This window comes from Spizellomyces punctatus (assembly GCF_000182565.1).
Source record: "Spizellomyces punctatus DAOM BR117 chromosome Unknown supercont1.2, whole genome shotgun sequence".
Lineage (NCBI taxonomy): Eukaryota > Fungi > Chytridiomycota > Chytridiomycetes > Spizellomycetales > Spizellomycetaceae > Spizellomyces > Spizellomyces punctatus.
In genome coordinates this window covers 836430-863893 of record NW_015971538.1, presented here as the reverse complement: position 1 = coordinate 863893, position 27464 = coordinate 836430, and the positions used below count along the sequence as shown (strand labels likewise).

General features: G+C 46.8%; 15 protein-coding genes across 17 annotated transcripts; 7 read left to right on the top strand and 8 right to left on the bottom strand.

Annotated features, from left to right (window-relative positions):
* Positions 1-47: 47 nt before the first annotated feature.
* SPPG_01212 (uncharacterized protein) lies at positions 48-1410 on the top strand. The gene is made up of 4 exons (XM_016749542.1): positions 48-163; positions 239-302; positions 356-614; positions 673-1410. Exons 1-4 carry the CDS (start codon positions 86-88, stop codon positions 1154-1156), a joined length of 885 nt encoding a protein of 294 aa, XP_016611796.1. The 5' UTR covers positions 48-85; the 3' UTR covers positions 1157-1410.
* Positions 1250-3702, bottom strand: SPPG_01211 (dolichyl-diphosphooligosaccharide--protein glycotransferase subunit OST1). Its single transcript, XM_016749541.1, has 7 exons — positions 3279-3702; positions 2999-3202; positions 2681-2926; positions 2223-2600; positions 2027-2165; positions 1849-1968; positions 1250-1787 (listed from the first exon to the last, which is right to left on the bottom strand). Exons 1-7 carry the CDS (start codon positions 3686-3688, stop codon positions 1335-1337), a joined length of 1950 nt encoding a protein of 649 aa, XP_016611795.1. The 5' UTR covers positions 3689-3702; the 3' UTR covers positions 1250-1334.
* A 103-nt stretch (positions 3703-3805) lies between these two features.
* Positions 3806-4856, top strand: SPPG_01210 (uncharacterized protein). Its single transcript, XM_016749540.1, has 5 exons — positions 3806-4034; positions 4108-4258; positions 4342-4437; positions 4512-4591; positions 4661-4856. Exons 1-5 carry the CDS (start codon positions 3848-3850, stop codon positions 4753-4755), a joined length of 609 nt encoding a protein of 202 aa, XP_016611794.1. The 5' UTR covers positions 3806-3847; the 3' UTR covers positions 4756-4856.
* A 7-nt stretch (positions 4857-4863) lies between these two features.
* SPPG_01209 (uncharacterized protein) lies at positions 4864-7614 on the bottom strand. Its single transcript, XM_016749539.1, has 4 exons — positions 7318-7614; positions 6634-7245; positions 5221-6568; positions 4864-5156 (listed from the first exon to the last, which is right to left on the bottom strand). Exons 2-4 carry the CDS (start codon positions 7237-7239, stop codon positions 5080-5082), a joined length of 2031 nt encoding a protein of 676 aa, XP_016611793.1. The 5' UTR covers positions 7240-7245; positions 7318-7614; the 3' UTR covers positions 4864-5079.
* Positions 7615-7806: 192 nt separating this feature from the next.
* Positions 7807-9638, bottom strand: SPPG_08915 (uncharacterized protein; the record flags this gene model as incomplete). The annotated part of the gene is made up of 6 exons (XM_016757064.1): positions 7807-7944; positions 8013-8543; positions 8607-9074; positions 9154-9273; positions 9334-9549; positions 9636-9638. The coding sequence occupies 6 exons, from the start codon at positions 9636-9638 to the stop codon at positions 7807-7809; spliced, it is 1476 nt and encodes a 491-aa protein (XP_016611792.1).
* Positions 9639-9890: 252 nt separating this feature from the next.
* Positions 9891-11065, bottom strand: SPPG_08914 (uncharacterized protein; the record flags this gene model as incomplete). The annotated part of the gene is made up of 8 exons (XM_016757063.1): positions 9891-9925; positions 9996-10020; positions 10088-10200; positions 10262-10373; positions 10440-10552; positions 10605-10657; positions 10764-10915; positions 10997-11065. The coding sequence occupies 8 exons, from the start codon at positions 11063-11065 to the stop codon at positions 9891-9893; spliced, it is 672 nt and encodes a 223-aa protein (XP_016611791.1).
* Positions 11066-11621: 556 nt separating this feature from the next.
* Positions 11622-13130, top strand: SPPG_01207 (uncharacterized protein). Its single transcript, XM_016749538.1, has 6 exons — positions 11622-11846; positions 12094-12216; positions 12282-12462; positions 12529-12703; positions 12761-12847; positions 12904-13130. Exons 1-6 carry the CDS (start codon positions 11699-11701, stop codon positions 13051-13053), a joined length of 864 nt encoding a protein of 287 aa, XP_016611790.1. The 5' UTR covers positions 11622-11698; the 3' UTR covers positions 13054-13130.
* On the bottom strand, positions 13056-13780 carry SPPG_01206 (uncharacterized protein). The gene is made up of 2 exons (XM_016749537.1): positions 13680-13780; positions 13056-13619 (listed from the first exon to the last, which is right to left on the bottom strand). Exons 1-2 carry the CDS (start codon positions 13721-13723, stop codon positions 13205-13207), a joined length of 459 nt encoding a protein of 152 aa, XP_016611789.1. The 5' UTR covers positions 13724-13780; the 3' UTR covers positions 13056-13204.
* A 774-nt stretch (positions 13781-14554) lies between these two features.
* SPPG_01205 (uncharacterized protein) lies at positions 14555-15255 on the top strand. Its single transcript, XM_016749536.1, has 4 exons — positions 14555-14630; positions 14704-14822; positions 14890-15014; positions 15076-15255. Exons 1-4 carry the CDS (start codon positions 14581-14583, stop codon positions 15124-15126), a joined length of 345 nt encoding a protein of 114 aa, XP_016611788.1. The 5' UTR covers positions 14555-14580; the 3' UTR covers positions 15127-15255.
* On the bottom strand, positions 15195-17808 carry SPPG_01204 (uncharacterized protein). The gene is made up of 15 exons (XM_016749535.1): positions 17671-17808; positions 17544-17603; positions 17417-17488; positions 17281-17359; positions 17091-17210; positions 16940-17032; positions 16796-16879; positions 16654-16737; positions 16449-16584; positions 16153-16384; positions 15927-16091; positions 15740-15867; positions 15611-15676; positions 15388-15557; positions 15195-15321 (listed from the first exon to the last, which is right to left on the bottom strand). Exons 1-15 carry the CDS (start codon positions 17774-17776, stop codon positions 15261-15263), a joined length of 1656 nt encoding a protein of 551 aa, XP_016611787.1. The 5' UTR covers positions 17777-17808; the 3' UTR covers positions 15195-15260.
* Positions 17809-17926: 118 nt separating this feature from the next.
* SPPG_01203 (uncharacterized protein) lies at positions 17927-19045 on the top strand. Its single transcript, XM_016749534.1, has 8 exons — positions 17927-18051; positions 18115-18156; positions 18230-18306; positions 18366-18464; positions 18539-18559; positions 18623-18730; positions 18789-18828; positions 18888-19045. Exons 1-8 carry the CDS (start codon positions 17943-17945, stop codon positions 18911-18913), a joined length of 522 nt encoding a protein of 173 aa, XP_016611786.1. The 5' UTR covers positions 17927-17942; the 3' UTR covers positions 18914-19045.
* Positions 18949-21392, bottom strand: SPPG_01202. 3 transcript variants are annotated; one of them, XM_016749532.1, is made up of 11 exons: positions 21016-21392; positions 20832-20958; positions 20687-20774; positions 20561-20621; positions 20414-20504; positions 20193-20357; positions 20067-20131; positions 19813-20005; positions 19588-19743; positions 19438-19530; positions 18949-19379 (listed from the first exon to the last, which is right to left on the bottom strand). In XM_016749532.1, exons 2-11 carry the CDS (start codon positions 20907-20909, stop codon positions 19170-19172), a joined length of 1200 nt encoding a protein of 399 aa, XP_016611784.1. In that variant the 5' UTR covers positions 20910-20958; positions 21016-21392; the 3' UTR covers positions 18949-19169. The 3 variants fall into 3 exon arrangements, with proteins under 3 accessions (XP_016611784.1, XP_016611783.1, XP_016611785.1); XM_016749531.1 differs by having other exon boundaries at positions 20837-20958; XM_016749533.1 differs by having other exon boundaries at positions 20848-20958.
* On the top strand, positions 21307-22879 carry SPPG_01201 (uncharacterized protein). The gene is made up of 5 exons (XM_016749530.1): positions 21307-21800; positions 21872-22167; positions 22227-22397; positions 22458-22571; positions 22630-22879. The coding sequence occupies exons 1-5, from the start codon at positions 21480-21482 to the stop codon at positions 22781-22783; spliced, it is 1056 nt and encodes a 351-aa protein (XP_016611782.1). The 5' UTR covers positions 21307-21479; the 3' UTR covers positions 22784-22879.
* A 33-nt stretch (positions 22880-22912) lies between these two features.
* SPPG_01200 (glycogen/starch/alpha-glucan phosphorylase) lies at positions 22913-26383 on the top strand. Its single transcript, XM_016749529.1, has 13 exons — positions 22913-23181; positions 23256-23322; positions 23383-23606; positions 23668-23710; positions 23777-24051; positions 24139-25169; positions 25230-25256; positions 25325-25526; positions 25598-25644; positions 25709-25900; positions 25966-26013; positions 26079-26184; positions 26247-26383. The coding sequence occupies exons 1-13, from the start codon at positions 22970-22972 to the stop codon at positions 26314-26316; spliced, it is 2544 nt and encodes an 847-aa protein (XP_016611781.1). The 5' UTR covers positions 22913-22969; the 3' UTR covers positions 26317-26383.
* Positions 26384-26918: 535 nt separating this feature from the next.
* On the bottom strand, positions 26919-27357 carry SPPG_01199 (uncharacterized protein; the record flags this gene model as incomplete). Its single annotated transcript, XM_016749528.1, has 1 exon — positions 26919-27357. The coding sequence occupies one exon, from the start codon at positions 27355-27357 to the stop codon at positions 27004-27006; it is 354 nt and encodes a 117-aa protein (XP_016611780.1). The 3' UTR covers positions 26919-27003.
* Between the last annotated feature and the right edge of the window lie 107 nt (positions 27358-27464).

Sequence of the window (27464 nt, the reverse complement as noted above, 5' to 3'; positions counted from 1 at the left end):
CTTGCAACTCGACGATGTTGGAAGTTTGACTGATTGCGTCCAGAAAGCGGAAGTGCTATTCTGCCCTTCTAGTTTGTGGTAAATCATGTTTCATCATCCGACGCGAGCAGGAACAAGAGGAGGACAGGGACTCTTCAAATGGGAAGATGTAAAAGAGGATAAGGTAATCTCCAGCATTACTGTCTTGCGTGGTCCTGAAGAATTTATCCTAACGACACAACTCACGGCACTCTCCTAGTATCGAGAAAATTACCTTGGTCACTCCCTCAACGCGCCAGTGGGTCGATGGCAAAAGAACAAAGGTGAGCGGACATACGATAGTCATCTTCGAGGCTACATCTAATAAATGGAGTAGATCTACTCTGGTATGGCAGGGAGGCCGAGAAGACACAGGCTCGGGAGGATACAATTACGTCTGAGCTGGAGGAAATTAGGAAAAATGAAGCAGAGGCTTTGGCGGAAGCGTTGGGGTATGCTGGTCCTAAACGTCGCCGGACAGATGGAAATGCAGTTAGCAAACAGGAGATCCAGAGTCTTGTTAAAAAGGACTTTGCGGACGACGAGGAGACCGCTGTAGTAAATGTGGAAGAGATGAAAGGACTGGGATTTCAAAGGTACGCATTATTGTCATGAATGATATCGTCGTCAGTACTCAAAATGGGACGTCTGTAGTGCAAAGAGTCGGATCGCAGCGATTGGAGTCCAGGCTGTAAAGGAAGTCGACGAGGGAGACGGAGATCATATAATGCAAAGTGAATCTGGTGTCCCGCAGACGGCAACGGCGGTGAGCTCAGGTGTCACGGAAAATGCAAACCCCAGTCATAAGCCCAAGAAGGAAAAAAAAGCGAAGAAAGAGAAGGACAAGAAGAAGCACAAAAAGAAGCATAAAAAGGAGAAGGAGAGGCTCCACGAGAGTTCCGATGATGAAGACGATACACATGTCCGTAGAAACCGGGAAGATAGACATTATTCGCGGGGACGTGACAGGGAAAACACAAGAGCAAAAAGTAGGAGCAGATCACGCAGTCCAGCATGGGGGAGTGATAGGTACCACCGCAGTAGCCGGGATCGGTCATACGGTCGTTACGATGATAACGAAAGAAGAAGGCGCTCCCCTTCACCACGGAATGATCATTATCGTTCTTACCGTTCGTAGATATGATAATGTGCCCTCCTGGAGATTTTGTATATATTTTGCTGTAAATACGCTTAGAGGGAGTAATTAATTTTTCAACCAACTCCAGAGAGATGATCGCAGATTTGCAGAATTTCATTGTAATAGCGAGCCCCAGCCTTAAAGAAGATGAGATGGAGCATAATCATATTGCACAATCTTAATCAGCAAACTTTTCCTCTAGCAGTCCTTCAATTTGCTCATTCAGCTCCTCGAGCTCTTCCTCATATCTCCCCAGCGCCGCGGTCAACTCCTTTCTCTTCTGTCCGTCCACTGTACCACTCCCCTTTGCGAGGTTCACAACTTCTGCATGCATTGCCCTAACTTTACGTAGGCGGTCCTGTTGCAAATCATGGAGCTTACGGATGTCGCTGGCAAACTTCACATCGCCTCCTTCGGCCTGCTTCGCTATAGTTGTCAAACGTTGCCATCCCGCTTTCACCTCTTCCTCAATCTCCGAGGTCGCTTCGCTGTATTCAGCCAGTCGCTTTTCAGCTTTCAATGATTGGAAGACCGACGTAATCTTGGTGATGAGGCGGGGTTCCCCATTGGCAACTGTGCGAACAGTTTGGCGGTATAACCGGAGGAGAGCATCCCGCTCAGCTTTGGGGTCCTGCAGGGAGAGAGCGAATGAGTGGCTTGAATTAGCGCTCGATCCTCTCAGCGCAAAATACCTTTGTAATGGAAAGATCGAGCCTACTATATGCGGCTGCAAGGAAGAAAAGGCCAAGAACTGCGCCTGTGATGGCGACGGGCTTTTGCAAATAGCGATACGAAGCATAGTCGTACGTGATCTGTTAAAATGCCTCAAGTTAACCGCTGGTTCAATGTAGAACGAACGAAAATACCGACAACAAATGATGCGGCGTGCTCGTCCACAACGTTGTGCTTCTCAAGTACTATCATTGGTCGTCCAGTTGTGTCCAGGTAGGTGAAAGTTGTGTACTCTGACGTCCGGTCCATTGGAAACGGTGTGTGTACTTTGTAGTTCCTGAAAAAGAGCTTAGCTGTGTACAGCGCGATGATTGCAGATGCTCTTCGTACTTACTGCGCTCCTTCCGGCAGAACTATGCTAACGACAGCCCTTTCAATAGTAACATTCGACAAGCCTCCGACAAATGGGGCACGAAATACAAACTGACCGCTCTTCGAGTCTTTTTTTAAGAATGACGTTATGGGCACATTATATCCATGGTGCCAGGTATATCTCCAACCACCATAAAGCGGATATCTGGGTTTGATGTGGAGAATAGAGCGTTGCCGTTCGTTGCGAAAATGTGATGTCGATACGTTGCCAATGGTGTCGCGATAGAAAACATGCTTTGCGTCTGGCGGCAATGTGATGACCAAATCTTTCACCACGTTGGTTTGGTGGTGAGTCCATTGACTGAAGGTGAAGTCAACGCGCGAGAAATGTCCCTTCAATCTGCGTGCGATATGCAAATGAATCCCAAGAGCTCATAATCAACCCGCATATCAACATGTCCGAAGTATCGGTATACTTACTTGGCACCTTCATGATGTAATTCATAATCCTCTTGCACTCCCAGATTGCCACCCCCGTGGCTGATTTCCATTCTCTTTTCAAATGTTTTGGCAACCAGGATAGCTTTGGGGTCCTGGTAGTGAGCGTACAGTTCCGCATGTGAAAAGGGTCCCACATCGGCGTATGGGCCGTACGTAATCACATTGCCCGCCTTGGAAACTGGCTCTGGCTTCTCTTTAAAGCTTATCACATCGTCATTAGGCAATCTGTATAGCCAATCTCAGTAAAAAACCGAATTCCATATCTCTTGGCGACACAAGATGCCTGCAAACACGCACTTAACGATGGTTTTCTGCTGTTTGGAGTGATATGGACTCCAAAAGTATGCGTTCCCGAGAAACTCTAAGAATTGCTTCTCTTTCTGGGATACTTCCTTTGGATATGGTCGCACCAAATGTGTGAAGGCCGCCCATACACCTAATTGAATTGTATCCCCCTCCTTCAAACTTCGTGGCAATTTCACTTTGTAGTACTGTGCAGCTCTGAGACGACGGTGACGTTAGCCTCACAATCAACAACGAGCGGGACATTGACTGACGGCGCATTCTAATATCAAACCTTTTCACATCATACTGGTCTTTGCTGAGTTGCAGCTTTTCTCCGATGTCGTTCTTTCCCTTTGTCTCCGCCACTTCTAACAGGGCCAAACTCAAGTCGGCCACATCCGATGGAATAGCAAAAACGTAGTCATCTGATCCCCCCTTCTTTGCCCCCTGCACCACAAGAGTCGTTTGCTCGCGAACGATGGAAGGATTTGAGAGATCCAAGACGCGGTCGACATTGTTGTTGACAAAGTCTGGACTGATGGCCACAGGGCTCGTCGAAATGGATGAAGAACTTGCCACCAGCGTCAAGAGAGGGAGTACGAGAAGAACGGAAACGACGAAAGACCGCGTCGCTCTGGATAGAGAAACCATACCGACGGCGCACGACAAGAACGTTTCGGGAATTGATTGGGAAAGCCTCATCCGCCGCGATCTTCGACCATCCACCGAACGAATGCGGCAAGAGGCAGTGAGTAACGTCAGTGGCACAGTCACAAAGTCCGGACGTCTACCATAACGCGTCCTTCAGGTTCGCTCCAACTTTCGGGCAGATCTCGAGCACCACCCAACAAAGTGACCACCATGCTTTCCGCAAATTCACAGCAAATGAGTCAGGCTTTTCATGAGCCGCGGGCCTTGGCATATACCCTCATGGAAGGAATGAACCCCTCGCAGGATGCCGCCCTGATTCGTAGCATTGACGACATGATGCGGAAAACGGAGGATGAACGGACGAAAGTGGCCGAGGACGCTCGAGCAACTCTCAAAGGTAGGGACCACCGTGCCTTCCCAGCCAGAAGGATCTTGAAGGCCCGTTTGACCATTTTATGAACTTTGAAAAGCCTTGAGTCGGCAGCTTCAGCTAGCAAAAGAGAACGCGGAGCGTCCAAAACGCGAGCTCGAAGTGCATCAACATGCAGATCGTATGGTTACGTTGGATAGAGAAAAGTATACTGTTGCCCGCAACATTGCAGACATTGATGCGACCATAGAATATCCTTCACTTTTGCTGTTCTGCCGGCCTTTGCATTTGGTTTACATTCGTTGGGATCCTTAACCCGCCATTATTTATGTACATCTCTCGAATGTCAATTATCACAGCTACAGAACGAGCTTGTCGTCTTGGAAAGAGAAGAGCGCACTGAGGCAGAAATGCCGCCCACCGAACAACGGTATGATCCAAACGACGAGCCTCCTTATGCCTCAGAGCTGAAACTAACCATCGTACCCTTCCGTGTCGACGTAGATTGAAACTGGAGCTCTTCCGGTCATTGGGTATTGAGCTGCAGCGAAGTGATGCGGGCGAGTTTACCAAGTGTAAAGTCCGTACGTATCTTTTGAATCTCTTGGACCTGACGACGACAAGACAACCGGATGCTGATAACGTATTTTCAGGTTGTTATCCACGACATGACATACAGATTTTGGAGTTTGAAGACAAATTCTCGCGATACTTCTATGCCAACATGTTGTGGGACATGTGTTCATGAAATCACCGGCATTACACACTCGACATACACGAGACCATAATCCTTTTGTGTACATATTTTTTAGAATAATATATTATACTACGGAAATTGATCGGGCAACGCAATGGATACACAAAACGAAAGCGATTACTATTTAGCAAACAAAAATGCTTATTATCTATACATGAGGCTCATGATTTCCGCTCAAAGGCATGATATAATACAGTATGTTGGCATCCAAAGCCATCTATCCCTACCATGCTAACCACTTGGGGAGGACACGTCAAGAGATTTCATGCACGTACTACCCTGAAGTACGACTAGGTCTATCTACAGTAGGTCTGCTCACAAACATAATATCATCACCAGACAGAGCAGGAAGATGAGAAGGAAGGCCATGATGTATGCGTAAGCGTCCGGAACTAGAAGAAGACAGCGTTCAAGTACCCGTTTTACCATCAAATTTCTGATCTAACAAACACTTACCAACGAACTTGATCAACAAAAACCCAAAGGCGACGTAACAGAGCAATATCCATTTGAGCCCTCTTGAGCCTCCGCTACTGCGTCCAAGCCATCCTCCTTCCTCATCCTCTTCGCTCACGGCATACACAAAACCCATCAAGGCGGGATGGTCTTCTGTTCCTTCCAATACTTCATTCTCGTCTCTGCTGGACGGAATTGTGAACAAAACTGCATCAGATGTATCCAGAGCATTCTCTTTGAAATATGCTCTGACGGCTGCCTTCATTAAGAAATCGTCGTCGGTTGCGTAGAATTTTGCGACAAAGTAAAAGGGCTCGGGAATGGAGGGAGATGTGGGGGACAAGGCTTGTTCCAAAAGGGGAGTGCGCGTCCGACGTTGCTGGCGCGGTGGCGGGGAATGTTGTCGTCGGCTTGAGGAAGGGGCTGTATGTGAGGTATGTCCATTTGTTGATCGGAGGCGCTGAATAGCGGTTTTATTACTGGATGCACCATTGTTCGACTCCCTTCCATTGACAGGGCCCGAGGGCGAGACTTTATCGTCCTCAGAGTGCATCTTTATCCAATCTTGCAAGTTTAACACGCCATGATGCTCGTTGGAAAAACTGATCGAGCGCACCCTTCTGTGAATTTTTGGGGTCGTGCTACCAACACGGTAGTTGGCTGTTCCAGCGTGTGCACCGCCGTCCAATGATGAGCGTCCTTCAGATGACCGGTCATCTTCCTGTCTTGAGGACGATACCCGTGTGCCCATCTTGATGCCATCTCCTTCGGCAAATGCGTCATCCATAGAATTCCTCCGGCTCCGTCGCCCCTCAGGTGGATCTTCCTTCACCTTCCTACCCGATTCCGCTGACAGAGGCCGTATCTTCCCTCGTACAAAGACGCCTTTACCGTTAATGCCTTTGCCCTTGCCACCTTCTTCTTCTGTCAACGGCACGACCTCTTCGACCACATTCTCAAACGCATCAGGTCGCATGATGAGATGGAGCGTTCGCTTTCGGACACCATGCTGTCCAATCCCCAGAAACCTCCCCAACCCTGCCTTTCCTCCGTCGCTCTCATGAACCGATACAGATGTACTCTTTGCTCGTGGAGGTCGTCGTCGAAAACGATCAAATTCCCGCCTTCCGGACCCTGTAGATGAGACAGAAGCTGTGGAGAAGACTGACATCATGCTTCGAATAGAGTTTACAGAGCGAATGGAAGATATGGAACGTATGGAGTTGACGGAGCGGATGGAATCAAACGAACTTCTTCCGGGAGTTATGGCGTTGTTTTGAGCTCTCATAGCGGCTGCAGATACTACGAAATAATGCACATCTCCAACAATTGTCATGTTGTTCAACGGCTATATGAAAGTGGCAGTAAGACCTCCGCAACCCGGATGATGGGACGCAAAAGTACGCAACTTACATTCTTCGCCTTCATTCTGTGCAGCAATCCCTCTTCAGGCTGCGTCCTGAATAACACCTTATTGATATGGTGTGCCGCATAGTAACTATAGTAGAACCTGGTTTCATCGTTGGGATCCACAGTTGTCACTCGTGCTATAATAAAATCCTTGTCCTTCTCCATATGCATTTGAATCAATGAGTCAAACGGCTCCAGAGTAAATGGATCCTCATTCTGAGCTTCCAACACATCCACGAGAACATTTTCATGGTCTACCGCGTTGACGACTGAAGACGGCGTTGGTTTGATAGGAGCCCCGGTGAGGGGATCTAGTTCGAGCGGCTCCTCGCCGGACGATGACGGCTTTGGTGCCCCCACCATTTTGATAAATTTTGGCTGTTCATGTTGTATGCCAAAAGGCGACATGCAACCTTCCTCGTCTGACAAGTAATCATAGTCACAAGGGCTCGCGGGTGTTTTCGTGGGCGATATCTTTATAAACGGGGTTTGGATCGTTATAGAGTGGTGGTCTGTAGGTGGTGTTGGACTCTCGACGGATATAGCCAGCGAGAGAGGTGTGTCTGTTGACTCTTCTACGCTCGGGATGCGAATGTACGGTTGAGGCATGCTCTCCTTCACAACAAAAGAAGCGTAGGTGTAAGAAAAGAGGGTGAGTCGAGCAAGCTCAGGTTTTGAACACACTACTCTTGCAGTTTCCCAGTCGACTGTTGGCTAACGGTAATGTCAACGGCGATGTGCTATGAATAACTTTGCGACCGTCAAGGTCCTAAAAATAGCGACACTCTGAAAGAAGAAAGAAAGGCGAGGCGTTTTGGGTTGCGTGCTCCAGGGGTGCGGTTTGTGGGGATCCTAAATGCTTTATTCCCTCCAGCGGGTTGAAGGCGTGCATGAACATGCAAAGCTGAATCGTCGAAATAATGGAATTTCAAAAGTCAAAGATTTCGTCGCTCCGGCAAATTCCCCTAATGAGTACAAATCAAGCCACACCCAAAGAATGGGAAAGCGTCAAATGCGGGGGCGCGTCGTTTCTCGTCGTCGTCATTTGCAAATCCATTTGGCAATTCGCATCCAACACCACACACACACAACAGCCAAGAGTATGTCACATTTATTGGGGATGGTAGAAAGTAACAGATAGGCAGGATACAGTGACCAAAAAGTACCCAGCATCAATTATTGAGCCGCTACTAGACCAGCGGGATTCGATGTCGCTCCTGTGGACATCATCAAAGGTTTGAACCCAAGTTCCTCAACTGGTATTGAGAATTCTGTGAGCTTGGCTTCATATGTTCGTATCATGTCATTGTGAGCCTGCAAAAAGATGACAAGGTTAAGAGAGGGTCTGCCCAGTGGGAATAGGTTGCTGCCATCCAGCATACCTTGGTGACCTTTGCCAGATCATACTGGAGCTCTTTAATCTGCCTGTTTTTGGCATCAAGGACCTCCTCCAGTCTCCTAGTCAGGCCTGCCATTGCTCCCGGCTCGAGATTTGTAGCTTTTAGGATTTCATTCACCTGAAGATCCCGCTTCTCCACCATTTCCTTCAAAGACTCTACTTTCTTTTCCAATACCAAATTCTTGAATCCAGTCTTTTGTTGTACGCTCACAATTCTATCGACAAATCCTTCGTAGAGCTCATCCCGCTCCTTTTGGACTTGCTCGAATCGCTGTTCGAGCACTTCGTGTTCCCAAGACAACGCCTTGTGCCGATCCTCTAAGACCTTGAGGCGTGCTTTGGTGTCGCGAAGGGATTGCTTGTCTTTTTCATAGTTCTGCAGTTGACGTTTGAGACTCTCGCACTCGGAGAGGGCTGCTTGAAGAGGTTCAGAGAGACGCTTGTTCTCGGATGCAATGTCGGCCATTTGTTTCTCATTGCGCTCTTCCTTCTTTTTCATGTCCTCGACTTGTTCCTGTTTTTCCAATTGTTATTTGACGGTACTTTGATAGGAATCTAGCATCATTTGGTGTCATACCTTTAACGAATTGATTAACGCCAGATTGTTCAAAGTGATATCATTGTAGTAGTTCTTGATCTCTCCGAAGGCTTTATCATGGTTCTTCATTAGCGCATTAATCTGTCCATTCTTTCGCTCTTCAATCTCATGGATCTCATTCTTCCGTTTCAACTCTAACTCATCCCGAACGACCTTCATCTTCTTTTCATATTTGCCGTGCAGTTCCCTGGCCCGTCGTTCAAAGTCGTTTCTCATCTTTGTGATCTCCTCGTCATGCTTTTGTTTTAGATTCTTTATGATATCTTCGTGGGAAAGCTCAAATTCCTTTAACTCTAGCTTGAGGGCGCGCTTATCTCGTTTTAGCTGTTGTTCACGATTGAGGTGGTCTTCTTGATCTAGTTGCAGAGCTTTTTCGGAATCCGCTTGGAGATGGGCGACGTTGTTTTGGTATTCATATAGTAGATGCTTCACTTTTTGTTTATACACCTATAAGCAAAAAATCCTTGTTGAGATCCAGCGCTTCGTACTATTGACTTGACACCAAGTGCCGGTTTGCACTACTCACTTTAATTTCAACTTGATGTTTCTCCTCCAGCTCCTCCAGCTCCCGATCCTTGTTAAGAAGCTCCGATTTGATTTGCGACAGCTCATTTTTAGTAATATCCCAGAATGACATTACTTTGTCCTGTCCGGTAAGTAATAAATTATACTGTACGATGCCATGATATCACCGTCGAGGCCTTACCCTCTCTAGCTGAAAGTAATTCCTCTCTTCCCTCTCGGCAGTGAGCTCATCCGTCAGCTTCTTGAGGTCGGCTTCGAGATCGCCCTTGGATTTTCCCCCCTCCCCTCCTTCCTCAGTCCCCTTGCCTTTGGCCGACTTTGCATCCCGCTTTGATTTGGCAGTGCCGCTTCGAGAGCCGGCGGAAGATCCGGGAGCAGATTTTCGGGCTTTTGCTGACTACATGATGAAACCAAACGTCTACAACGATAAGGGAAACGACTTGCTTGACTTTCAGCATGGGCTATGAGCGCGTTGAAGCTCACCATTTTACTCGATTACTGATGCCTGAAGCTGGCAGTCAGCGGACCGGGCAAGCGCGTAATGAAATACTCGAGAAAAACTAGACTCTTTGTTTAAAACCTTCGTATTTGTAAATCAACTTGTACATTCAAACATTGCGCAATTCACTAAATCTCAGAGAGTGCTAATTTCCGACGTGCTGACCATGATTACTCATGCTTACATAATCTGATCTAAATATAGAATACATCACTGGACTGCGGGGAGAGATATGTGATTCACGCATTGAGTTTCGCTGGTGCACGAGGAAGACCTGTATCAAATAGCCGCAGATAAGTATTATGCTACCAAAGAAATGGATATCATACTGTCAATATTCCTACCATATTCGTCCATTTCCACACCATTCTGAATGATGGGTCACACAACTTGTTAGCCCTGGATAATCACCATCACCTTTCAGTGCTCCACTCACCAGGGCCGGTTCTTCGGTTGATGCGTTTGGCATTTCAGGAGCGTAAGTTGGCTCCTGCAGATACGAAGGTTCTGCTTCATCTTCGATGAGCTCATCTCCAAGTGCTTCCAATTCTAATATTGCCATGTATTAGCTCTACATCAAAACAAACAAGTTTCTGGCGTGCCTTCTTACCTGCTTCTAGATCATCCTCATCAATACCCTCGGGCAGCCCATACGAGCGAGCCATTGTCTCTTGGATGTCGTTGGCCTGTTCCAACAGGTCCTCCATCTCATCTTGTATTTTCTATAACAATGGGAGTCATTAGGAATAACGCGTGCATTTGCTCCAGTACACTGTTCGTATACATACTTCAATCTTGTCAAGGTTAACCTTTTTGTACTGCCCTCGCAGTTCCTTATTTGCCAACTTCATAGCATCGACAGTCACCAGGGTATTTTTCAGATTATCCAATGCCATATTTCCTGACACAATTCCATGAGATGTACTGTGAATGAAGCACGAGGTAGTGCATACCTTGTTCCATATTGAAAGACTGTTGCATGAGTTGATCTCGCTGACCTTCGTAACTGCCCAAGAGGGAAGCTAAGCGTAAGACCAGGCATGCAAGTGCCACCAGCAGATCAGCACAACCCCTGATCGGACCATATACCCGCGAGCTCACTTGCTACTTACAGTTTCTTTTGCTTCAATATTCTCATTGCTTTCTGCTTTACGGAGTTTTTCGCTGGACCTTCGCGCATTTTCTTCATTTGATCTTTGTACTTCATCAACTCCGCGTCCAGTTTCTTTATCTTAACTTCTACCGAGTCCGCCCTTGCATCTGTCTGCAATGTCAATGTATTCAATGGTCAAATGCTACACATGAAGCCCATGTTCACTTTCGGCTCAATGACAGCAGTACGTACGGAGTTGATGGCATCGCCGATGGTTGGCTTTGGGGCCTTTGGTTTGCCAGTCCCAAAGATACGGTTCATGGCTAGTGTGTCCTTTGTCGCAAAGTTGTTGGAAGTAAGTGACGTGCAAAGGCTGGTAGTTGAGATGGTTCAGGTGTGATGGTTGTTTGTGGCAGCGTTCTTGGCGTGGAAGGCTGCTACTATTCTGGCTAGTATTATCAAGCTCGTGAGAATGAGTCACGTGAACTGTCATCCTTTGCATCGAACATCCCAACTGAGTGTATGTCAGATGTGTGCTTTATGGTGGACTCAGCCGTGGTTAATCGCAGCAAGAGAATGCCCATATTCAAGTAGATATTTTGCCAATGCTCTCCCAACCCTATTCATCCTTCATGATACTGATATTGCAATAGCTGCACTGACGAGCAAAATTAATCAGTGTCGAATATGTACAGGCATACAATGTGTGTTTGTCACTGCTCACATCCATATATCTCCTATTGTTTCGTATCGTTTATTCGCCTTGAGGGCGGGCTATAAAAGTCAGTGTTGAGAGTCAGTGCACGCCGCATGTGCGAATCTGGTTGGCATGATGATTACGTGAGAAGCGCTAAGCCATGATATTACGCCTGGATTCAGGACTACCCACTTACACAACACCACGGCAATCCGTCTTCCCATCGCACTCATAACTCGACGCAACATAGCTAGGGAATGTCCAATTTTGAACGCGAGGGCCGAACGCTCATTACCGAGGCTGACAAGAAGGCTTCATATAAGGGATGGTTCGGCAACAACAAGTTAGATGATGCCGCTGACTTGTACGGCAAAGCCGCTAATGCTTTCAAATTGGCAAAGAAATGTAAGCTTGGAAAGAGTTTGGCTGGGTCTGGAAACGATTCCTTTGGAAAGGGGGATGGCATTTTCCTAATATATCAAGGAGGTGGACAAGTTAGCGGGACAATGGGTGTTGGTATGCTCTGCAGCGTAAAGCCTGTCCTGGTATTACCTTCAGTGAGCTGCATACGTATCATATCGATAGGATTGTTAGTATAGCATTGTGTAAACGCGGGGCCTTGCTAACGTACCCTCTACAACGTTGCAACCAGGGAAGGAAGCTGGAGACGCCTTCATAGCCCAAGCGAATGTCCTGAATCGAATGAATGAACGAGATGAAGCATCGTCATCTTATATGAATGCAGCAAAGTGCTTCAAAAAGAATAGCCCTCAAGGTGGCGTTATTTTGCATATTTTGTAGTCCTCTATAGTGCCTCTTTTGCTAACCTCAAGTACAAAGATGCTGTAAATGCCCTTCAACAGGCTGTAGAGATTCTGACGGAGCGTGGCCGATTTCAAGCTGCTGCAAACAACCAAAAGCAAATAGCAGAGATATATGAAACGGATCTAGCTGATTTCGAAAAGGCGATGCATGCGTACGAAATGGCCGCTGAGTGGTACCATGGGGAGGACTCAAATGCGTACGTCTAGCCAAAATATGGAAGATTAGCGTCAATCAGTTTTATAACTAACGCCCACCTATCCAGTCAAGCAAATGGGTGTCTACTAAAAGTCGGCACGTTTGCCGCGCAGATTGAACAATATGACAAGGCTATCGAGAAATTCGAGCAAGTAGCCACCAACAGCATGGACAACCAGTTGACGCGTTTTTCGCTGAGAGAGTACTTTTTGAAGGCTGGACTATGCTATTTGTGCACACAAGTATGGCCTATTTCGTCCGCGCAGGATATCGTGCCAAGTTAAGTGCTTTCGTGTTAGGACTTTGTCAGGGCTCGACAAGCACTGGAACGATACCAAAATCTTGACGTAACATTTGCGCAAACTCGAGAGTGCAATTTCTTAAAGGTATTGCGATGTTTCTCAAAACTCCGCCTTCATATTCCTATTTATGCTTTTTGTAGGCCCTGGTGGAGGCCCTTGAGGCGCAAGATGTTCAAGCTTTCACGGATGTTGTAGCGGACTGGGATCGACTGACGAAACTTGACAGTTGGAAGACCACTCTCCTTTTGCGAGTGAAAAAGTCTCTTGGCGAAGAAATGGATTTTACGTGATCAAAATCTGCTCTATATCACATTGCTTGGACAGCCAGTGTAATGAAATATCAGCATATATATAATATTCTCTTGTCTTTGTCATCCTTCTTGAGGAATCTACCCTCTGATCTACAGTATGGTACAGTGGCCAGCACATGGCACCTACAGTTCAGCCATTTGCCTCCCCTACAACTTCTAATCGATATATGGTAACCCTACCATAAAAATCGGTACTGTTCAAGAAGATAACCCTCAATTTCCTCCACGGCTGCTTACTCGCACCTTCCTTTATTGGAAATACCTGCAAGCTGTTGCTATCCTCTGGGTAGAAATTTAGCAAGTCTTCCCACTGCTCTTCTTCTGGCCGCCTATGATCCGCCACGCCAACCAATTTGCATTCCTTTCCGGCAAACCCGCCTTGGAACATAATACGCAGTTCGGAGACCAATACACTCCGCGGCGAAAAGTCCATGGAAATGTACTGCGGTGTCCCTTGGTCGGAATTCCAGCATGTTTCATCGTTACCATCGGTCAAGAAATGTTTTCCGTACGCCTTGACATCTCGGTTGAGAGTTGAGCTGACTCTAGAGCCTGAGGGTAAGACCTCAAGCTGAAAAGTGGGACTGGTGACCCACGATACTCACCGGATTGCTGTTCGGGAGTCAATGACCGAGGTCATTCTTTGCATGAACAAGATCTAGCGTGCTATGGGCAATAACAAACAGGAATTCAGGCTCCATTAATGGATTGAATTATGAAACCGGTTCGAAAATGTATTGCGACCACTCATGGTGTTCCAGGCGAGCATCAACAAGATACGAGGACTGTTAAAATTGTGGAGATGGAGCTGGAACATACATGAGAGCGAGGGAACAGCGTACATTGAATTGATCTTTTGGACGGAAAAGTGATTCTTATTGCTGTTGCGGATATTTAGTGAGAAGTGATCAAACCAGTCGAACATATTTATGCTTCTTGGTGCAAGAGATGAACTGAGGCCAGTAAAACGTCAGTGCATTTTATGGATGGACAGGAGTTTCTGCTCCCGCTATCTCTCCGTAACTGTATCATAACTAAGCAAATAACGCTGTCTCGTGCCACCCAGTATTAGCATGATAACAATTGGTTTAAAGCATAGCAGGAATCGATAAAAGCCAAGTTTTTTTTTCCTTTGGGTTGCTTACCGTCATGAAAAGTGCAATTGTCAACGAAACTGCCGATGGACGTTGACGGATGATCATGATACCTACTGTATTTCAGATCTTCCGCGATAGGACGTTTTAAAATCAACAAAATCTGATATCGTCCTGCATTCCAAGGGGCAGACCCACATGTAGCGTCGTCGATGGAGACCCAAAATGTGAAGTCCATACGTAAAAACGACTCCAATTCGAGATATTTACATTCTCATAACCTGCCTACTGCAGCAGCCAAATATCGAAGACTTTCCTCGGACGCGACGCGTTACCTAAGTGCTGACTCAGTAGAGGCAAAAGTGGGCCAACCTTTCTCCTACGGCTCTGTCTAGGTCAGCCAGAAACACAGATGTCCACCTGGGAGAATGTTAAGAAGCACACACGAAGGCTTTCAGACGGGTGAGTGTGCAAAGTTTATGGTGCCGGTACTTTCGCATTGCTACCGCTAACTGGTGATCCTGGCCAATGGTAGCTTTCGACGGTCACCCATTAAGGAAAAGCCAGCATATTTCACACCCCAAGATGACGACCCAATCCACTTACAATTAGGCGAAGCACACTTGATCTATGAGGGAAATGAATGGATGCTAGGTATGACCTACCAGGCTGCATTTGAGATATGGCAAATGCTCATCAATGTCATTTTTATATCATCCAGATGGACCAGTCGACGCGGGATCTGGGAGGGCCAGCCAAGCTTTACATGATTTGTCTGAAAAGAACCGAATTTTAGAGGCTGAAAATCAACTTCTAAAGTTTAAGATCGCCGTATTGACTGATATGGTAAGGGCAAAGTTTTTCCTTTGCGTCGATGCCAGGATTGATCTGGTTATGTCGTTCCAAGCTTGCAGGAACAAAGTTGGATATGCTACAGCTACAAGCCCATCGATCATAACTATGATGAATAGGACTCCATCAACATCACATGGTGGTGAAAAGGACTGCAGCGTATTGAACAGCTGATATGCTAATGTATGAGATGTATTAATGTACTACTTTAAACAAGTAATTTTATACACATGAAGCTGTTTACTGCGATAAGGGCCGATTATCAGTATCAGATGGTAAGTATACCTTCAATAACTTGATCCTACGGGGGGGGGAGACCCAAGTTAGTTAGACCTGCCGAGTAGAAAGGTGCACGTAACAGTCCTACCATTCCAAAAACGAGATTGTCAGGTTTTTTCTCCTTTGAAACTGCTCCTCGACTGACTCCAACTGTTCGTTTCGGAAGACATGTTCAACGGGGGTGGAGCAAACTTGACATGCAAGTACATTATAATTTTCTTCTTTGATGGACTCGATACAGGGTTTACAATAGGTGTGCTGTATTTCGGTGTTAGCATTGAGGAGGACGCTGTTGCTATTATTCACTTTACCCCGCATGGTATCAAGGTCATTGGATGCTTGAATAGCTGTACATCTCGCGGGCAGAGGAACCCGGTCTGGAACATTCGTTCATTAGCTGAAGGCACGTTTAGCCACCATTTTCCGTTGAATGGCCCTACCTCCATTCGCTCTTCTGCTAGAGCGTACTCCTCCATTCTGTTCTTGATGTCTTTCTCAATAGCTCTCAATCGCTCCATTCTTGGCTGGAACTGCTTTTTGTTGAGTTCCGTAATTGTGGCATTCAATTCTAATGAATCTCATTGAATGGCGACGACTCCCTTTGCTGTAGAAGGAACAGGCACGTACTCTCAATTTGCTTTTCCTTCACCGCCATGCTCTCACCCAGTCGGTCAACTTCCGCCTGTAAACTCCGCTCTCTGCTCTGCCATTTCTTTTCAATGTTGTCGATGAAATCTGGGTCAATGTCCACGCGGGTACGTCCTTTCTGGTCCTTTGGCGGTTCGGGAGCCTCTGCAGATGAATGAATTTAGTCAACCGATGAGTATGTGCTGTGACCTCGATAGCTACTCACGGGTCCTCCCAACAGCCTCTGTCATCTGCAAGCTCATAGCCCACATTTGCTCCTCTTTCTTTTCCAATTTTTGCTCGTAATCGTTGATTGTATCGTTAACTTTCGTTAGCAGATCCGAAATATCCTTTTCTTTCCGACTCAGTAGGTTTTCCATGGCTTTATTTCTTTCTGTAAGCTCATTTCGTTGCTTAACAAGCTGATTAAGTTCATTTTGAAGCTGCTTTTTTTGTCGCTGTAATGTAAGGTATACAAATTAATAGAGAGCATCTTTCTTTGATGAACGCATACACACTTACAATTGCCATTTGGCATGCATTTTTGGCTTCCTCTAGTTCGGTAGCAAGAGCTTCAAACTCGCTACGTTTGAGGTCTTGATTCTTTTTGACTGCTTGATAATTTGCCGTTACTTCTTTATTGGCATCCATGAGATCCCTGAAGGCGAATTGAAGCGACATGTAGCTAACAGACATTCAGGTGTAATGTGCAACTACTACCACCAACCTTACGCGCTTTTGCAGCTGCGAGTTTTCATCCCGGAATGTAGACTCGGAGATAGTCAAGTCATCATGTTTACGATTGAGATCCCTATATGGGTAGACTTCAGTCTTATGAACGATAAAAGCAACAATGTTGTAAAGCTTACGCTATTGCCATCTCCAGCTCCCCAGTCGTTCGTTGAAACTTGATGGTTAGCACTCGCTGCTCGTCCAAGTCAAACTCAAGGTTTCTAATATGTGACAGTCAGCATCAGAACTGGCGCATTGCACTTATGGGAATGTGAATATACTTGATGAAAAGCTCTAATTCTGCAATTTTCTTCTTCTGTTCTTCTATTACAATTTTCTGTGTATCTTTTTGAAGCGCTTCTGCTTCTATTCCGCTGGATAATTCAACTCTGTTAACGATGGCGTTTCGGAGTGGAATTGAGCGGTACTCACCGCCTATATGTTTCATGATCTGCCTTCATTTGCTCGATTTTGGCAGTGAGCTCTGAACACTCGTCCTCCGCTTTAAGTCGTTTCCGTATCTCTTCGTGTAACAGTCGTTCTGTTTCCTCCCTTAATGGTAGAGACTTGAAGTGAATCAGCTGATGCCATCGGAAAACCTTCAAGTTTGTCCTCAACTTACTGCGTTCGAGTGACGTGAAAGCCCTTCTGTTCTCGTTGTCGAAGAAACGCGATTCGGTCATTTTTTTCCTGCAGCTCGCCTTCAGACGACCTGAGTTACTACGGCTGTCGGGACGAGACGTTACACCGGACCATACCCTCCAGATTATTTTTTTGTGAGATGAGTTTCTGGATGAGGACGTTTGCGTTGGAAAGTTCTTCTCGATAATCTTTGATGCCACCACAGTCAGCTACAGCACCCTAATGAGATTTAGTTGCACATACCGTCATTGATATTGTACAATTCTTCGCAGTAGCTCTTCAACTTCCGTAGCGCATGACCGCCTAATAATTGTAATGTTGGAATAACAAGTATTTGAGAAGATTTGAGAAGGAATGAGATAGGGCTGACCTTTCATGATCTGCTCTTCTGTAGGTTGTGGGGGCGGGGCCGGTGTTTTTAAATTGGCACCGACTTTGGGTATTGAAGCCCTACTGGTGATGACAGAGGGTAGCATGTCGATGTACTTTCCAGAGTATTATGTATTTAGAGTATTTAAAGTAAACGAAGCGAAAACGAAGTCAGGATGCTGCTGGTTGATCTTAAGGGAGCTTACCTAATACTGCTTAGCTACCCGACAATCCCGACCTCCGTACTGAGTAGTTGTTTAACCCTTGTTCAAGATGCCTAAAAGGATCAAAAGCGCAAAGAGTAATTCAGACTTCAAACCTACAGCAGAAACTGTAATTCCAGATGAGACTCGCCAAGCTTTGCTGAAAAGGATCAAAAAGGGTAATATTCACGATTTGCGACCACTGGGGTCCACACAGACGGTTGCCTGACACTTGATTTTAGCTTTTGATACCTTCGATCAGACAGAGAACCAAACATGCGATTGTATGCTTCTTTGGCTATACGGTTGCTGATTCTGACTTCAATATACTAACCACCTCATGTTTCAACGAAATAGCAAGGGAAGTTGGCACCATCATCCGATCTCTGGGCATCTACCCATCCGAAGAGCAACTTCGAGGGTGGATAGCAGAGGTACATGGTGGATCTTTTTAAGATTGTGTGAGATTGCTATGATCTAATGTTTATGAAAGATGGAAGGAGAAGAACGGGCTGGTTACGTGACGTTTGATAAATTATCCAAAGTTGCATTGCGATTGTTGACGAGCAACTTGCTGCGTGATGATGAGGAGGTGGGTCTAGAATAATTTTGCATTCTAGCAAACAATGTTCCTAAGGGTTTATGCTATCCTCACCTGTTGAAAAGAAACTGTACCGGGCATTTTTGGTAGTGTGCGATCGCTTTATGCCTAACAGTAGACGTAACGACTAAGGCGTTTGCATCGCCTAGGCATTGGATACCGACAGTAAGGGCTATCTTACCCCGGATGAGTTACGTCAATTTATGACGACAGAAGGGGAGCCGTTCACTGCTGAAGAGATGGACGAAATGCTTATGGTACGTCCTCCGTGATACTGTAAGAAGCCTCCATCTGATGATCCGACATCGCCACCAGGCATGCACAGATCCTACAGACGGGAAAATCTGGTTTGAGGGTAAGTTGAACATTCTCTTTGTAGTCACATGCAGCATTGCAATCTCAATCTATGTATAGATTATGTCACAATATTGGCGCAATGAACATGAGTGTAACGGTTAACTTTCGTCTTCGTATCCTCAAAGTATGGAAGAATTCACTCTTTCCGATACCATTGTAAAAAATATATAGACAGTTATATACATACACTAGCACTATGCTATATGAAAATCCCCAAGTAACATGTTCATAACGTACAGTCTGCCTCCACAGCATATTTAGACCCTTACTTATATACATTCCGGACAACGAGTAGCACCACGGCGAAACTGTTGATATGTCACGTAGATGATGACCCCGTCACTGTTGCAATTGGTCGGTGTCGGTCGCCATAACTGCAGAACTTGGCGCAAGACGGCGCTGTTTGGCCAGAACCTCTTGCTCAAGCTCATCTCTCTCACGTTTGACAGCTGCCTTACTCTCAGCCAGTTTCAGGTACTTGAGAGCCTCCTCTCCAGGCGGTTCATTAAAATACCCTTTCTTCTCCAGAATCCGATATCGACTTTTCACCTACAGGATGATTTGTCGGCCAAGTGTTCAAACAACTACTTGGATACTCAAGACCTACTTCACTGTCAGCACGACCAAGGGCGGCTGCCATCTGCGCCCAGTTCCTTCGATCCAGAGTCGCCATAGCTAGCACCCTCAGACGTTCATACTCCTGACGCAGACTTCAGCAAAATGCTCATTCAGCATAACAATTTAAATTATGTGGTACCTCAGTAGTCCATGGACCACGTTTGACATCAGGCTTTAAGCACCGCTCATATCGTTCACGACATTGTGTAGGTTCTCGAGTAGGAACCTCGGCAGCCACTTTTGTCCATTTTCCTCGTCCGTTACCACTATGAGTTGCCACTGCCCTGAGCAATTGCTTATACGATAGTATCATGAGATTTTACTGAAAACCGCATGGGTTGCCTATCGTACAGCGCCTCCTAACCTCATCCTCTTCCTGGGTCCACGGTCCGACAACTCTCGCCGCACTAATCTTTTCCCATCGTTGACGGCACTGCTTTCGAGTGCGACCCACCATACGTGAAGCAACACGAGTCCAGCAGCCGTGATCTGACGGACGCACTCTCAATTCTGCTACAATCGTCCGCAGTTGTGCATCTTCTTCGTCTGTCCATGCCCTGAAAAAGCCGTAAGACGCCAATTTGTGCACCAGCAGAACGGGGATAAGTGCTTGCATACCCTCCACGGTGTGGTTTCAGTCTGGTCTGATATGCTCGTAGACACTGTATCGCTACTCTTCCATTCTAGCACGTGTCAAATAAGCGTGTGCCCGGAAATGAGGGTTCGCCCGTCCCCCGCACATACCCCAACCTCGGCCGCGATCTCGTCCCAGTTCCGCCCTTTGTATTTGGCAACAGCTCGGTCTAATTTCTCCAACTCGTCCTCAGTGAAGACCCTGTTCTTGGCAATAAGAGGATGCTGATTGACAGTCCATTGTCGCAGACAGTCTTTCGCCGTACGCGTTCCAACCTATTCCATCTCGGTCGTAAGTAGCCGCGTAGCTTCGGTTAACATCAAAATCATACATAGCCAGCAATAATCTCCCAGTCCAAATCTTCCATCTCTTCAGAGAGCCGTTTTTGGTCCACCTCAACTCTACCTGTTTGTCGGTTGAAGCTGTTCGTAATATGAGCATTGTCGGTTGCACTCCTGCGGCATTAGATTCAACATACTATTTCATCTTATTCTGCCGCACGACAGAATCTTCCAACAGCCGTTTCTCTGCACCAGACCCTACGCGCGCATATCCATGATTGACTTCCAGAACACAACATAAACTAGACCGAACACTGTCTTACATGTAGGAACTTTGTAGAGGATATCAACTCTTTTTAGATTTCCAAACATGTTCCTCTCTTTTTCTGTATCCATGTTATCATCGGGAGTCTGTTTCAAATCTCTATCAGATGTACGAACTAAAAAAATACTGCCACAAGGACATGCCTTACAAGGAACATACCGAGCCATCGTTGGGATCCACAAAAATAGTAGAATACTTCTGTCTTCTCTTTCGAATATCATCACGCTTGGCAGCACTTCGCTTCGCTGGCGCTGGCCTATCCAAGCGCTCCTGATGGCAACACAATTTAGAAGTAGATCCCCAAATCGGCGAAGATAGCGCCACTACCAGAAGGTCACTTTTCCTTTCCTGGGCGTCTTTTATCTGTCGCAGTTGATTTCGAAGACTTGCTTGCGACTCGCGATTTGCCGCTAGTGCCCTTTCAAGCTTCTCCAGAAGTGTCGGTAGATCATAACCGCATAATGTTGCATCCGATGCGAATGTCTCGTGGTCCTTGCCGGCCGACGTTTTCAGACCCACTAGGTTCAATGCCGCGTCCAGAGCATTCGCGGGTGAGATTAGTTTCGATTGTTCATTACTAGATGCCATGCACGATGTGTTGAAAGACAAGGTTGAACACTTCGTCAGTGCACTTGACAGCAGATGTGCTCAAGCTCACGTGCCATCATGCACAGTCCCTCTGCAACAACCCCCAAATTACCACCAATTACACTTGCTATGGGGATGCCTGGCTGATTCAGAGACAGGAACCGCCTCGCCTGGTGTTTCTCCTGAGCTTGTTTATATAGGCTATGGATGGACCCTCGCTGGAGTGGAAGAAGAAAGCGTATGGTACACCCTCAAAAGCGATTAAGATCACTCAGTTTCGCGACGATGCGCTGAAGAGCAGGGCTACACAACTGGAAGCTCACGGCGATAATCGGGCTGGTGTTCAAGAGAGACCCTCTCCAGTTTTCGAATTTCCTCTTTCGCCTTTGGATTCCCATGGACAGGAGGATGTTGACACGGACGAGTCGGAAGATTTCGCGCAGACACCGTCAGCATTCCAAGAATTTGATGAATATGCCAGTCAAAATGGATTGGGATTTTTAGAGCAGCTAATGGCGGACGATGTAATTTACTAGTTTTCAATTTTCTCAACGATGCAGATGGTATATCTGATATGCCTGTTTTATTGCATTAGCCGGTCGACCCAGAAGAAGAGTCCACGAAAATAGCATTAGATGAAATTGTGATATCTGTAGTTTTCTGCCATCCGCGCAGAGGAAGACATCAAGCATTGGCAGAAATACAAGTTCTCGGGTCGCAACCTCTGACAGCATTACGGAATACATTCTACTGCCCTACGGACTTCCTACAACTAGACAATTGGGATCCTCCTATTGACAATCTGCAAGTGAAACAATCGGCATCTTACTTTTTCATTGAGAATGTGTTCTATATCGACACCCGCAACCCGTCGGCTGCCGATTATAGCAGGTGCAGGCTAATTTCAAAGGGTGGCAACAGCTCCGTGTAACTGACCATAATCAACATAGGCCAATCATTGAATGGGCGGAAGAGGAGGGCCGGCATCCGTCAATTGGGCCTTACTTGACGGATGTGATGTCTGAACGGCGCTTCATTGACCTTACACTGAGGTTGAACACACCCTACCTATTTGTCCATCAAGGCAATTGCGAACATATTATGGTGTTTAAGGAAGTCAGGTTAGTACGAAGAGTGCTCAGACCGCTAGATCTGGGAAGAATCTCAGAGCGCGTTCCCAGATTGATCACGGAGCAAGACGATCGCCGACTGCATGCATATCCGAAAACGATTGCATCTAGTCGTCTTTTGCAGTTTCATCAATTGTGTAACATTTGTGGTTCCCACAAAGCTGAGTATGTCTCGCTTGAAAAAGTTTAATGTCGTGTAGGAGAGATGCCAACGTTATTTTAGATGGGCGACGACTGAAGACATGCGGGCCGATCGCGATCCGTGTTTGTGGTGTGACGATTGCTTCGACAAGTTTCACTTTAACGAGGATGGTAGCAAGGCATTCGACTTTGAGGCCCATAGATTTTGCGTCACAATAGAACCACCGAAGCGCTAGATAGAATCGTTGCATTTTGTTTATCATCATCATGATCTCTGGGTGCGCAGCCCGCGGTTACTGATTACGCGACAATGATCACGTGATGCATCCCGATAGAAGCTGCCACAGCAGCCAGCCGTCTTTCCAGGGCATCTTTTTCATCAACAAACTTTTGTAACTACCCGAACGTGCTCATATCTCATCATGAGTAGAAGCAGAAGCCATACTGGACCGAGTCATTCTCCCGCATGGGCTCCACCGGCTGCGGCTGAGCAGATTTGGAACGAGTTTAGCAAAGAAGAGAGCACCGATGAGGCAACTATCCAGAAGTCTTTTATACGTCATGCTACAAAGACCCTGGCCCGCAGCTCTTATAATATGGATCAATTTGCTGCATATCAAGCGACCGCTCACAGGTAGGCCTATGTTGCTCAGCATAATTTTAATGGTGGCGCCTCTTAGATATATGTTGATTATTGTCCTTCCGCAGTGTGCGTGACCATTTAATTGACAGATGGAATGCGACACAGCATTGCCATAGTGTGAAAGATCCGAAGGTTTGTTGTTGTGATGTTCCCTCTCTCCACTACCCATGGACCAAACTCATCCATGAATAGCGCGTCTATTACATGTCGCTCGAGTTTCTGATCGGACGAACACTTGATAATGCCTTGTTGAACTTGAATTTGAAGGACCACTATAAACGCGCAATTGGTGGTATTGGATTCACAATTGAGGATCTTGTCGATGAAGAGGTTGATGCAGCATTGGGCAATGGGGGCTTGGGGCGATTGGCCGCTTGTTTTATGGACTCTTTGGCCACTCTGGATTATCCTGCATGGTGTGCACTGCGGTTTTATTTAAAAGCGAATGTGTGTCTCTTGCTCATTGACGATTTCCAGGGGATACGGGATCAGATATGAATACGGAATCTTTCAACAGAAGGTGGAGAGAATTTCAGATGCTTTTTACTCCTTGGATACTAACAGTGATCATATTGCATGAATGCAGCTGGTGGATGGGTACCAAACAGAGTACCCTGATTACTGGCTCACGTTTGGAAACCCGTGGGAAATTCAACGTCTGGATGTCTCGTATGATGTTCGCTTCCGCGGGTACGTTGAAAAATATGTAGACGTTAGTGGACAAACACGGTATCGATGGGAGGGAGGCGAAAAGGTTGTCGCGGTCGCAAATGATTATCCTATTCCTGGGTTCCAAACCAAGAATTGCATCAACATCCGCCTCTGGTCAAGTAAGCCGAAGAAGGAGTTTGACTTTGCAAGGTGAGCCATCCTCAGTTAGCCCATTCATGTTTCTGCCATGTAAGTCTTGTAGCTTTGTTGCAAACACTGAACGCGTCCCTACGTCAGCTTCAACGAGGGCAACTATGATAAGAGTGTGGAGGAGCAGAAGGCAGCCGAAAACATTACAAGTGTCTTGTATCCGAACGATAACCATATGGTCGGCAAAGTCCTGCGTCTCAAGCAGCAGTACTTCTTTGTTTCCGCAACGTTGCAAGATATCATTCGGCGTTTCAAGAAGACATCCCGACCTTGGTCAGAATTCCCCCAGCAGGTGTCCATTCAATTGAACGATACGCATCCTACCCTCTCCATTGTCGAGCTGCAGCGAATTTTGATTGACGAGGAGGGACTTACGTGGGACGAGGCATGGGATATAGTGACGCACACATATTCGTACACCAACCACACAGTTTTGCCCGAAGCTCTGGAGAAATGGGCAGTTCCCTTGATCTCAGACTTACTTCCTCGTCACATGATGATTATTTTTGAGCTCAACCTCTACTTCCTACAACGTGTGGAAAAGTTGTTCCCGGGTGACAGAGACAGGCTGCGGCGCATGTCTGTCATTGAAGAAGGACACCCTCAGTATGTGAGGATGGCGCACCTTGCAGCGATCGGAAGCCATCACGTTAACGGTGTTGCTGAGCTTCATTCTGAACTTGTGAAGACAACAATATTCGCTGACTTCGTTGAGTTCTTTGGTAAAGAGAAATTTGTCAACGTGACCAATGGTGTTACCCCGAGAAGGTGGCTGCACCAAGCAAACCCTGGGTTGAGTACCCTCATTTCCGAGAAGTTGGGGGGAACTGCTTGGTTAAAGGATTTGTCTCAATTGGACAAAATCAAAGCATTTGCCGATGACGTGGGCTTTCAGAACAGGTTCATGGACATCAAGTACAAGAACAAAATCAGATTGGCAGAGTATGTCAAGGATGTTACCGGTGTGACACTCTCACCTGATGCGCTTTTCGACGTGCAATGCAAGCGTTTGCACGAATATAAGCGTCAGCACATGAATATCTTTGGCGTCATTCATCGGTATGAGAAACTGAAGAGTATGAGCAAGGCGGAATTGGAAAAAGTCGTTCCGCGAGTCGGTATGTGATATGGCCTGTAGCTTGGCAATGGAAGCATCGCTCACATGTCCTTCCAAAAAGTGATCTTTGCGGGCAAGGCTGCGCCAGGTCAGTATTGTTATTTCCGCTGATATGGTAATTTGTCAAAAGAGTTGCCCATTCACTCGTTAGCGCAGGTTACTACACTGCAAAGCTCATTATCAAGCTGATCACCAGCGTGGCGAATGTTGTGAATGCGGACCCACAGACATCTGAATACCTCAAGCTTATTTTTATCCCCAACTACAATGTCTCTGTTGCCGAGATCTTAATTCCGGCAAGTGATCTTTCCCAGCATATCTCAACAGCTGGAACTGAAGCTTCGGGCACATCTAACATGTAAGGAACGCGGGGCAATCTGGACTCCTTTCATCTTGTGTTTTCGAGTCGGACTAATTCCCAACATGCAGGAAATTTGTACTAAACGGAGGATTGATCCTGGGAACGGTTGATGGAGGTGCACATTTGATGATTGAATTGCTATGGGGCTCCATTGCATACTGACTTTTCCTCCTGTTCAGCCAACATTGAGATCGGCGAAGAAGTTGGCAAGGACAACATTTTTTTCTTTGGCGCTCTGACAGCTGAGGTGGAGGACATCCGGCATCACCAAATGTATCACAACGTCGCAATGGATGCCAAGCTTCAAGGTGTCATCAAAAGCATTCAATCGGGTCGCTACGGGGACTCGGTCATATTTGAGCCTCTTCTCGGTAAGGCTCGCACTTTAGTAACAAGGCCGCGGAGGAAGCTCTTATCGATTCGAATGTGATCTTAGGCACCCTTCGCTCCGATTACTATTTGTTAAGCAAGGACTTTACACCATGTAAGATTGAATTGATTTTAAAGCGTAACTTCAAGTATCATTGGGTATTAATTGGTCGTACACAGACTTGGAGGCGATGGAACGCGTCGATGCAGCTTTTAAGAACAAGTCTGCATGGGCCAAGAAGTGCATCACAGCTGCTGCAAGCATGGGGAAATTCAGTTCTGATAGGTATTTAGCAATTGACCGTTTGAACCGCGTTGGATGTCTCTTTGACGTTACACATCGCGCAGATCCATTCAAGATTATGCCAAAAGGATATGGAAAATAACTCCCGTTCCAACGACCGAGGAGTTTGCATAGTGCCCCTATTTAGATGGACGTGATGTAACTACTCGACAATATAAATTTGTGACAATTCCTCAGCACATTTAATTGCTATTTCTTGGTCGTTGCGAGGCGTCTGGAAGAGGGCGTTAAAACAAAAGGCATTTGAATAACAAGCACCGTCTGCAACAAGTCCAAATGTATTGAAAACGCAAAAGCTTGGAAGTCTCGCGTTTCGGTTCCGATAATACACATTTAGACCCAACATGTTAGACCACACTTGAAGATGCCCTCTGCATTCCCATTTCATGGAGAAACGAGCCCCCGGCTTGGGACGGGTACAGCTGCATTACACCTCCACCGTTGAAAGAAAACTCTCAACGGCCAAAGTGCTCCCGAGAGTCGCCTGCTTCCAAAAGTACAATGCATGGCGCCACAGATTCGCCCAGCCGCTAGGCCACCGCGCTGTGTAGTTTCTACCACGTCCTTCGGGAATAACACCGGGTGTACGGCGCCACAGATTCGCCCAGCCGCTAGGCCACTGCGCTGTGAACTTGCTACCGTATCGCGCGACTTATCGGCTTCCCTCAGCGTGGCCCCACAGATTCGCCCAGCCGCTAGGCCACTGCGCTGTGTAGTTTCTACCACGTCCTCTTCGGGAAGGAGAGACCATACTTACCTCGATACTTACCTGGAGGACGGAAAGTCGGGTGGCCCCAACGATCACGACGCGAAGGGAGGAAGATCCTCCGCTCCAGGAGCAGCGCCTGGGCCTTCCGGTTGGATTACATGAGCAAGCCAACCTTGAACCTTGGCGGTGCTATCGACGACCGGATCCTTCGCTCCAGCACGCTGAAGCCGAGACCTCTTGTGCCGGCGCTTCCGGCGCCTGGACGACCCACTCCGGTCGTCGTCGCTCTCGTCATCCTCACCTCCCTCCTCATCGCCCTTCGGATCAGGGTCTGGCACATCGTCGCCGCGGCCATCCAGACTATCATGCAAGTCTTGCCACCTTATCCGCGCCAGAAAGTCGAAAAGTCGTAACCCTTCTTCCCTCACGGCATGCATAAGGGACATGATCCTTGAAACGCACGGCGTCCTGACCGCAAATCACGTGGCTATAAGCGATCTTTGGTTTACCTAACCCATCGGCTTGAAAAAGATACCTGCTTGCCCTTCTTCAC

Excerpts from the sequence above, each read along its gene's own strand:
- SPPG_01202 (XM_016749533.1), bottom strand. The coding sequence starts at position 21,276 with ATGGCATCTAGTAATGAACAATCGAAACTAATCTCACCCGCGAATGCT. Across the intron at positions 20,505-20,560 it reads CGGCAGAATAAGATGAAATA|CTTCAACCGACAAACAGGTA; the intron begins GTATGTTGAATC and ends TATTACGAACAG. Across the intron at positions 20,132-20,192 it reads AGATCGCGGCCGAGGTTGGG|AATGGAAGAGTAGCGATACA; the intron begins GTATGTGCGGGG and ends GACACGTGCTAG.
- SPPG_01209 (XM_016749539.1), bottom strand. The coding sequence starts at position 7,239 with ATGCCTCAACCGTACATTCGCATCCCGAGCGTAGAAGAGTCAACAGAC. Across the intron at positions 6,569-6,633 it reads ACAGAATGAAGGCGAAGAAT|CCGTTGAACAACATGACAAT; the intron begins GTAAGTTGCGTA and ends ACTTTCATATAG. Across the intron at positions 5,157-5,220 it reads TTTGTTGATCAAGTTCGTTG|TTCCGGACGCTTACGCATAC; the intron begins GTAAGTGTTTGT and ends GTCTTCTTCTAG.
- SPPG_01212 (XM_016749542.1), top strand. The coding sequence starts at position 86 with ATGTTTCATCATCCGACGCGAGCAGGAACAAGAGGAGGACAGGGACTC. Across the intron at positions 303-355 it reads TCGATGGCAAAAGAACAAAG|ATCTACTCTGGTATGGCAGG; the intron begins GTGAGCGGACAT and ends TAAATGGAGTAG. Across the intron at positions 615-672 it reads AAAGGACTGGGATTTCAAAG|TGCAAAGAGTCGGATCGCAG; the intron begins GTACGCATTATT and ends GGACGTCTGTAG.
- SPPG_01204 (XM_016749535.1), bottom strand. The coding sequence starts at position 17,776 with ATGCTACCCTCTGTCATCACCAGTAGGGCTTCAATACCCAAAGTCGGT. Across the intron at positions 17,604-17,670 it reads AGAAGAGCAGATCATGAAAG|GCGGTCATGCGCTACGGAAG; the intron begins GTCAGCCCTATC and ends TACAATTATTAG. Across the intron at positions 15,677-15,739 it reads TAGCAGAAGAGCGAATGGAG|ACCGGGTTCCTCTGCCCGCG; the intron begins GTAGGGCCATTC and ends CGAATGTTCCAG.
- SPPG_01206 (XM_016749537.1), bottom strand. The coding sequence starts at position 13,723 with ATGCAAAGAATGACCTCGGTCATTGACTCCCGAACAGCAATCCG. Across the intron at positions 13,620-13,679 it reads GACTCCCGAACAGCAATCCG|AGTCAGCTCAACTCTCAACC; the intron begins GTGAGTATCGTG and ends CTCAGGCTCTAG.
- SPPG_01203 (XM_016749534.1), top strand. The coding sequence starts at position 17,943 with ATGCCTAAAAGGATCAAAAGCGCAAAGAGTAATTCAGACTTCAAACCT. Across the intron at positions 18,052-18,114 it reads GCTGAAAAGGATCAAAAAGG|CTTTTGATACCTTCGATCAG; the intron begins GTAATATTCACG and ends ACTTGATTTTAG. Across the intron at positions 18,829-18,887 it reads CGGGAAAATCTGGTTTGAGG|ATTATGTCACAATATTGGCG; the intron begins GTAAGTTGAACA and ends ATCTATGTATAG.
- SPPG_01207 (XM_016749538.1), top strand. The coding sequence starts at position 11,699 with ATGTCCAATTTTGAACGCGAGGGCCGAACGCTCATTACCGAGGCTGAC. Across the intron at positions 12,463-12,528 it reads CATGGGGAGGACTCAAATGC|TCAAGCAAATGGGTGTCTAC; the intron begins GTACGTCTAGCC and ends CCACCTATCCAG. Across the intron at positions 12,704-12,760 it reads TATGCTATTTGTGCACACAA|GACTTTGTCAGGGCTCGACA; the intron begins GTATGGCCTATT and ends CTTTCGTGTTAG.
- SPPG_01200 (XM_016749529.1), top strand. The coding sequence starts at position 22,970 with ATGAGTAGAAGCAGAAGCCATACTGGACCGAGTCATTCTCCCGCATGG. Across the intron at positions 23,182-23,255 it reads TATCAAGCGACCGCTCACAG|TGTGCGTGACCATTTAATTG; the intron begins GTAGGCCTATGT and ends GTCCTTCCGCAG. Across the intron at positions 26,014-26,078 it reads AAGCAAGGACTTTACACCAT|ACTTGGAGGCGATGGAACGC; the intron begins GTAAGATTGAAT and ends GGTCGTACACAG.
- SPPG_01210 (XM_016749540.1), top strand. The coding sequence starts at position 3,848 with ATGCTTTCCGCAAATTCACAGCAAATGAGTCAGGCTTTTCATGAGCCG. Across the intron at positions 4,035-4,107 it reads CGCTCGAGCAACTCTCAAAG|CCTTGAGTCGGCAGCTTCAG; the intron begins GTAGGGACCACC and ends AACTTTGAAAAG. Across the intron at positions 4,592-4,660 it reads GTTTACCAAGTGTAAAGTCC|GTTGTTATCCACGACATGAC; the intron begins GTACGTATCTTT and ends ACGTATTTTCAG.
- SPPG_01205 (XM_016749536.1), top strand. The coding sequence starts at position 14,581 with ATGTCCACCTGGGAGAATGTTAAGAAGCACACACGAAGGCTTTCAGAC. Across the intron at positions 14,631-14,703 it reads ACACGAAGGCTTTCAGACGG|CTTTCGACGGTCACCCATTA; the intron begins GTGAGTGTGCAA and ends GGCCAATGGTAG. Across the intron at positions 15,015-15,075 it reads TCGCCGTATTGACTGATATG|CTTGCAGGAACAAAGTTGGA; the intron begins GTAAGGGCAAAG and ends TGTCGTTCCAAG.
- SPPG_01211 (XM_016749541.1), bottom strand. The coding sequence starts at position 3,688 with ATGAGGCTTTCCCAATCAATTCCCGAAACGTTCTTGTCGTGCGCCGTC. Across the intron at positions 3,203-3,278 it reads GACCAGTATGATGTGAAAAG|AGCTGCACAGTACTACAAAG; the intron begins GTTTGATATTAG and ends CCGTCGTCTCAG. Across the intron at positions 2,601-2,680 it reads TTACATCATGAAGGTGCCAA|ATTGAAGGGACATTTCTCGC; the intron begins GTAAGTATACCG and ends TATCGCACGCAG.
- SPPG_01201 (XM_016749530.1), top strand. The coding sequence starts at position 21,480 with ATGGATGGACCCTCGCTGGAGTGGAAGAAGAAAGCGTATGGTACACCC. Across the intron at positions 22,168-22,226 it reads TCGGCTGCCGATTATAGCAG|GCCAATCATTGAATGGGCGG; the intron begins GTGCAGGCTAAT and ends TAATCAACATAG. Across the intron at positions 22,398-22,457 it reads ATGGTGTTTAAGGAAGTCAG|ATTGATCACGGAGCAAGACG; the intron begins GTTAGTACGAAG and ends GCGCGTTCCCAG.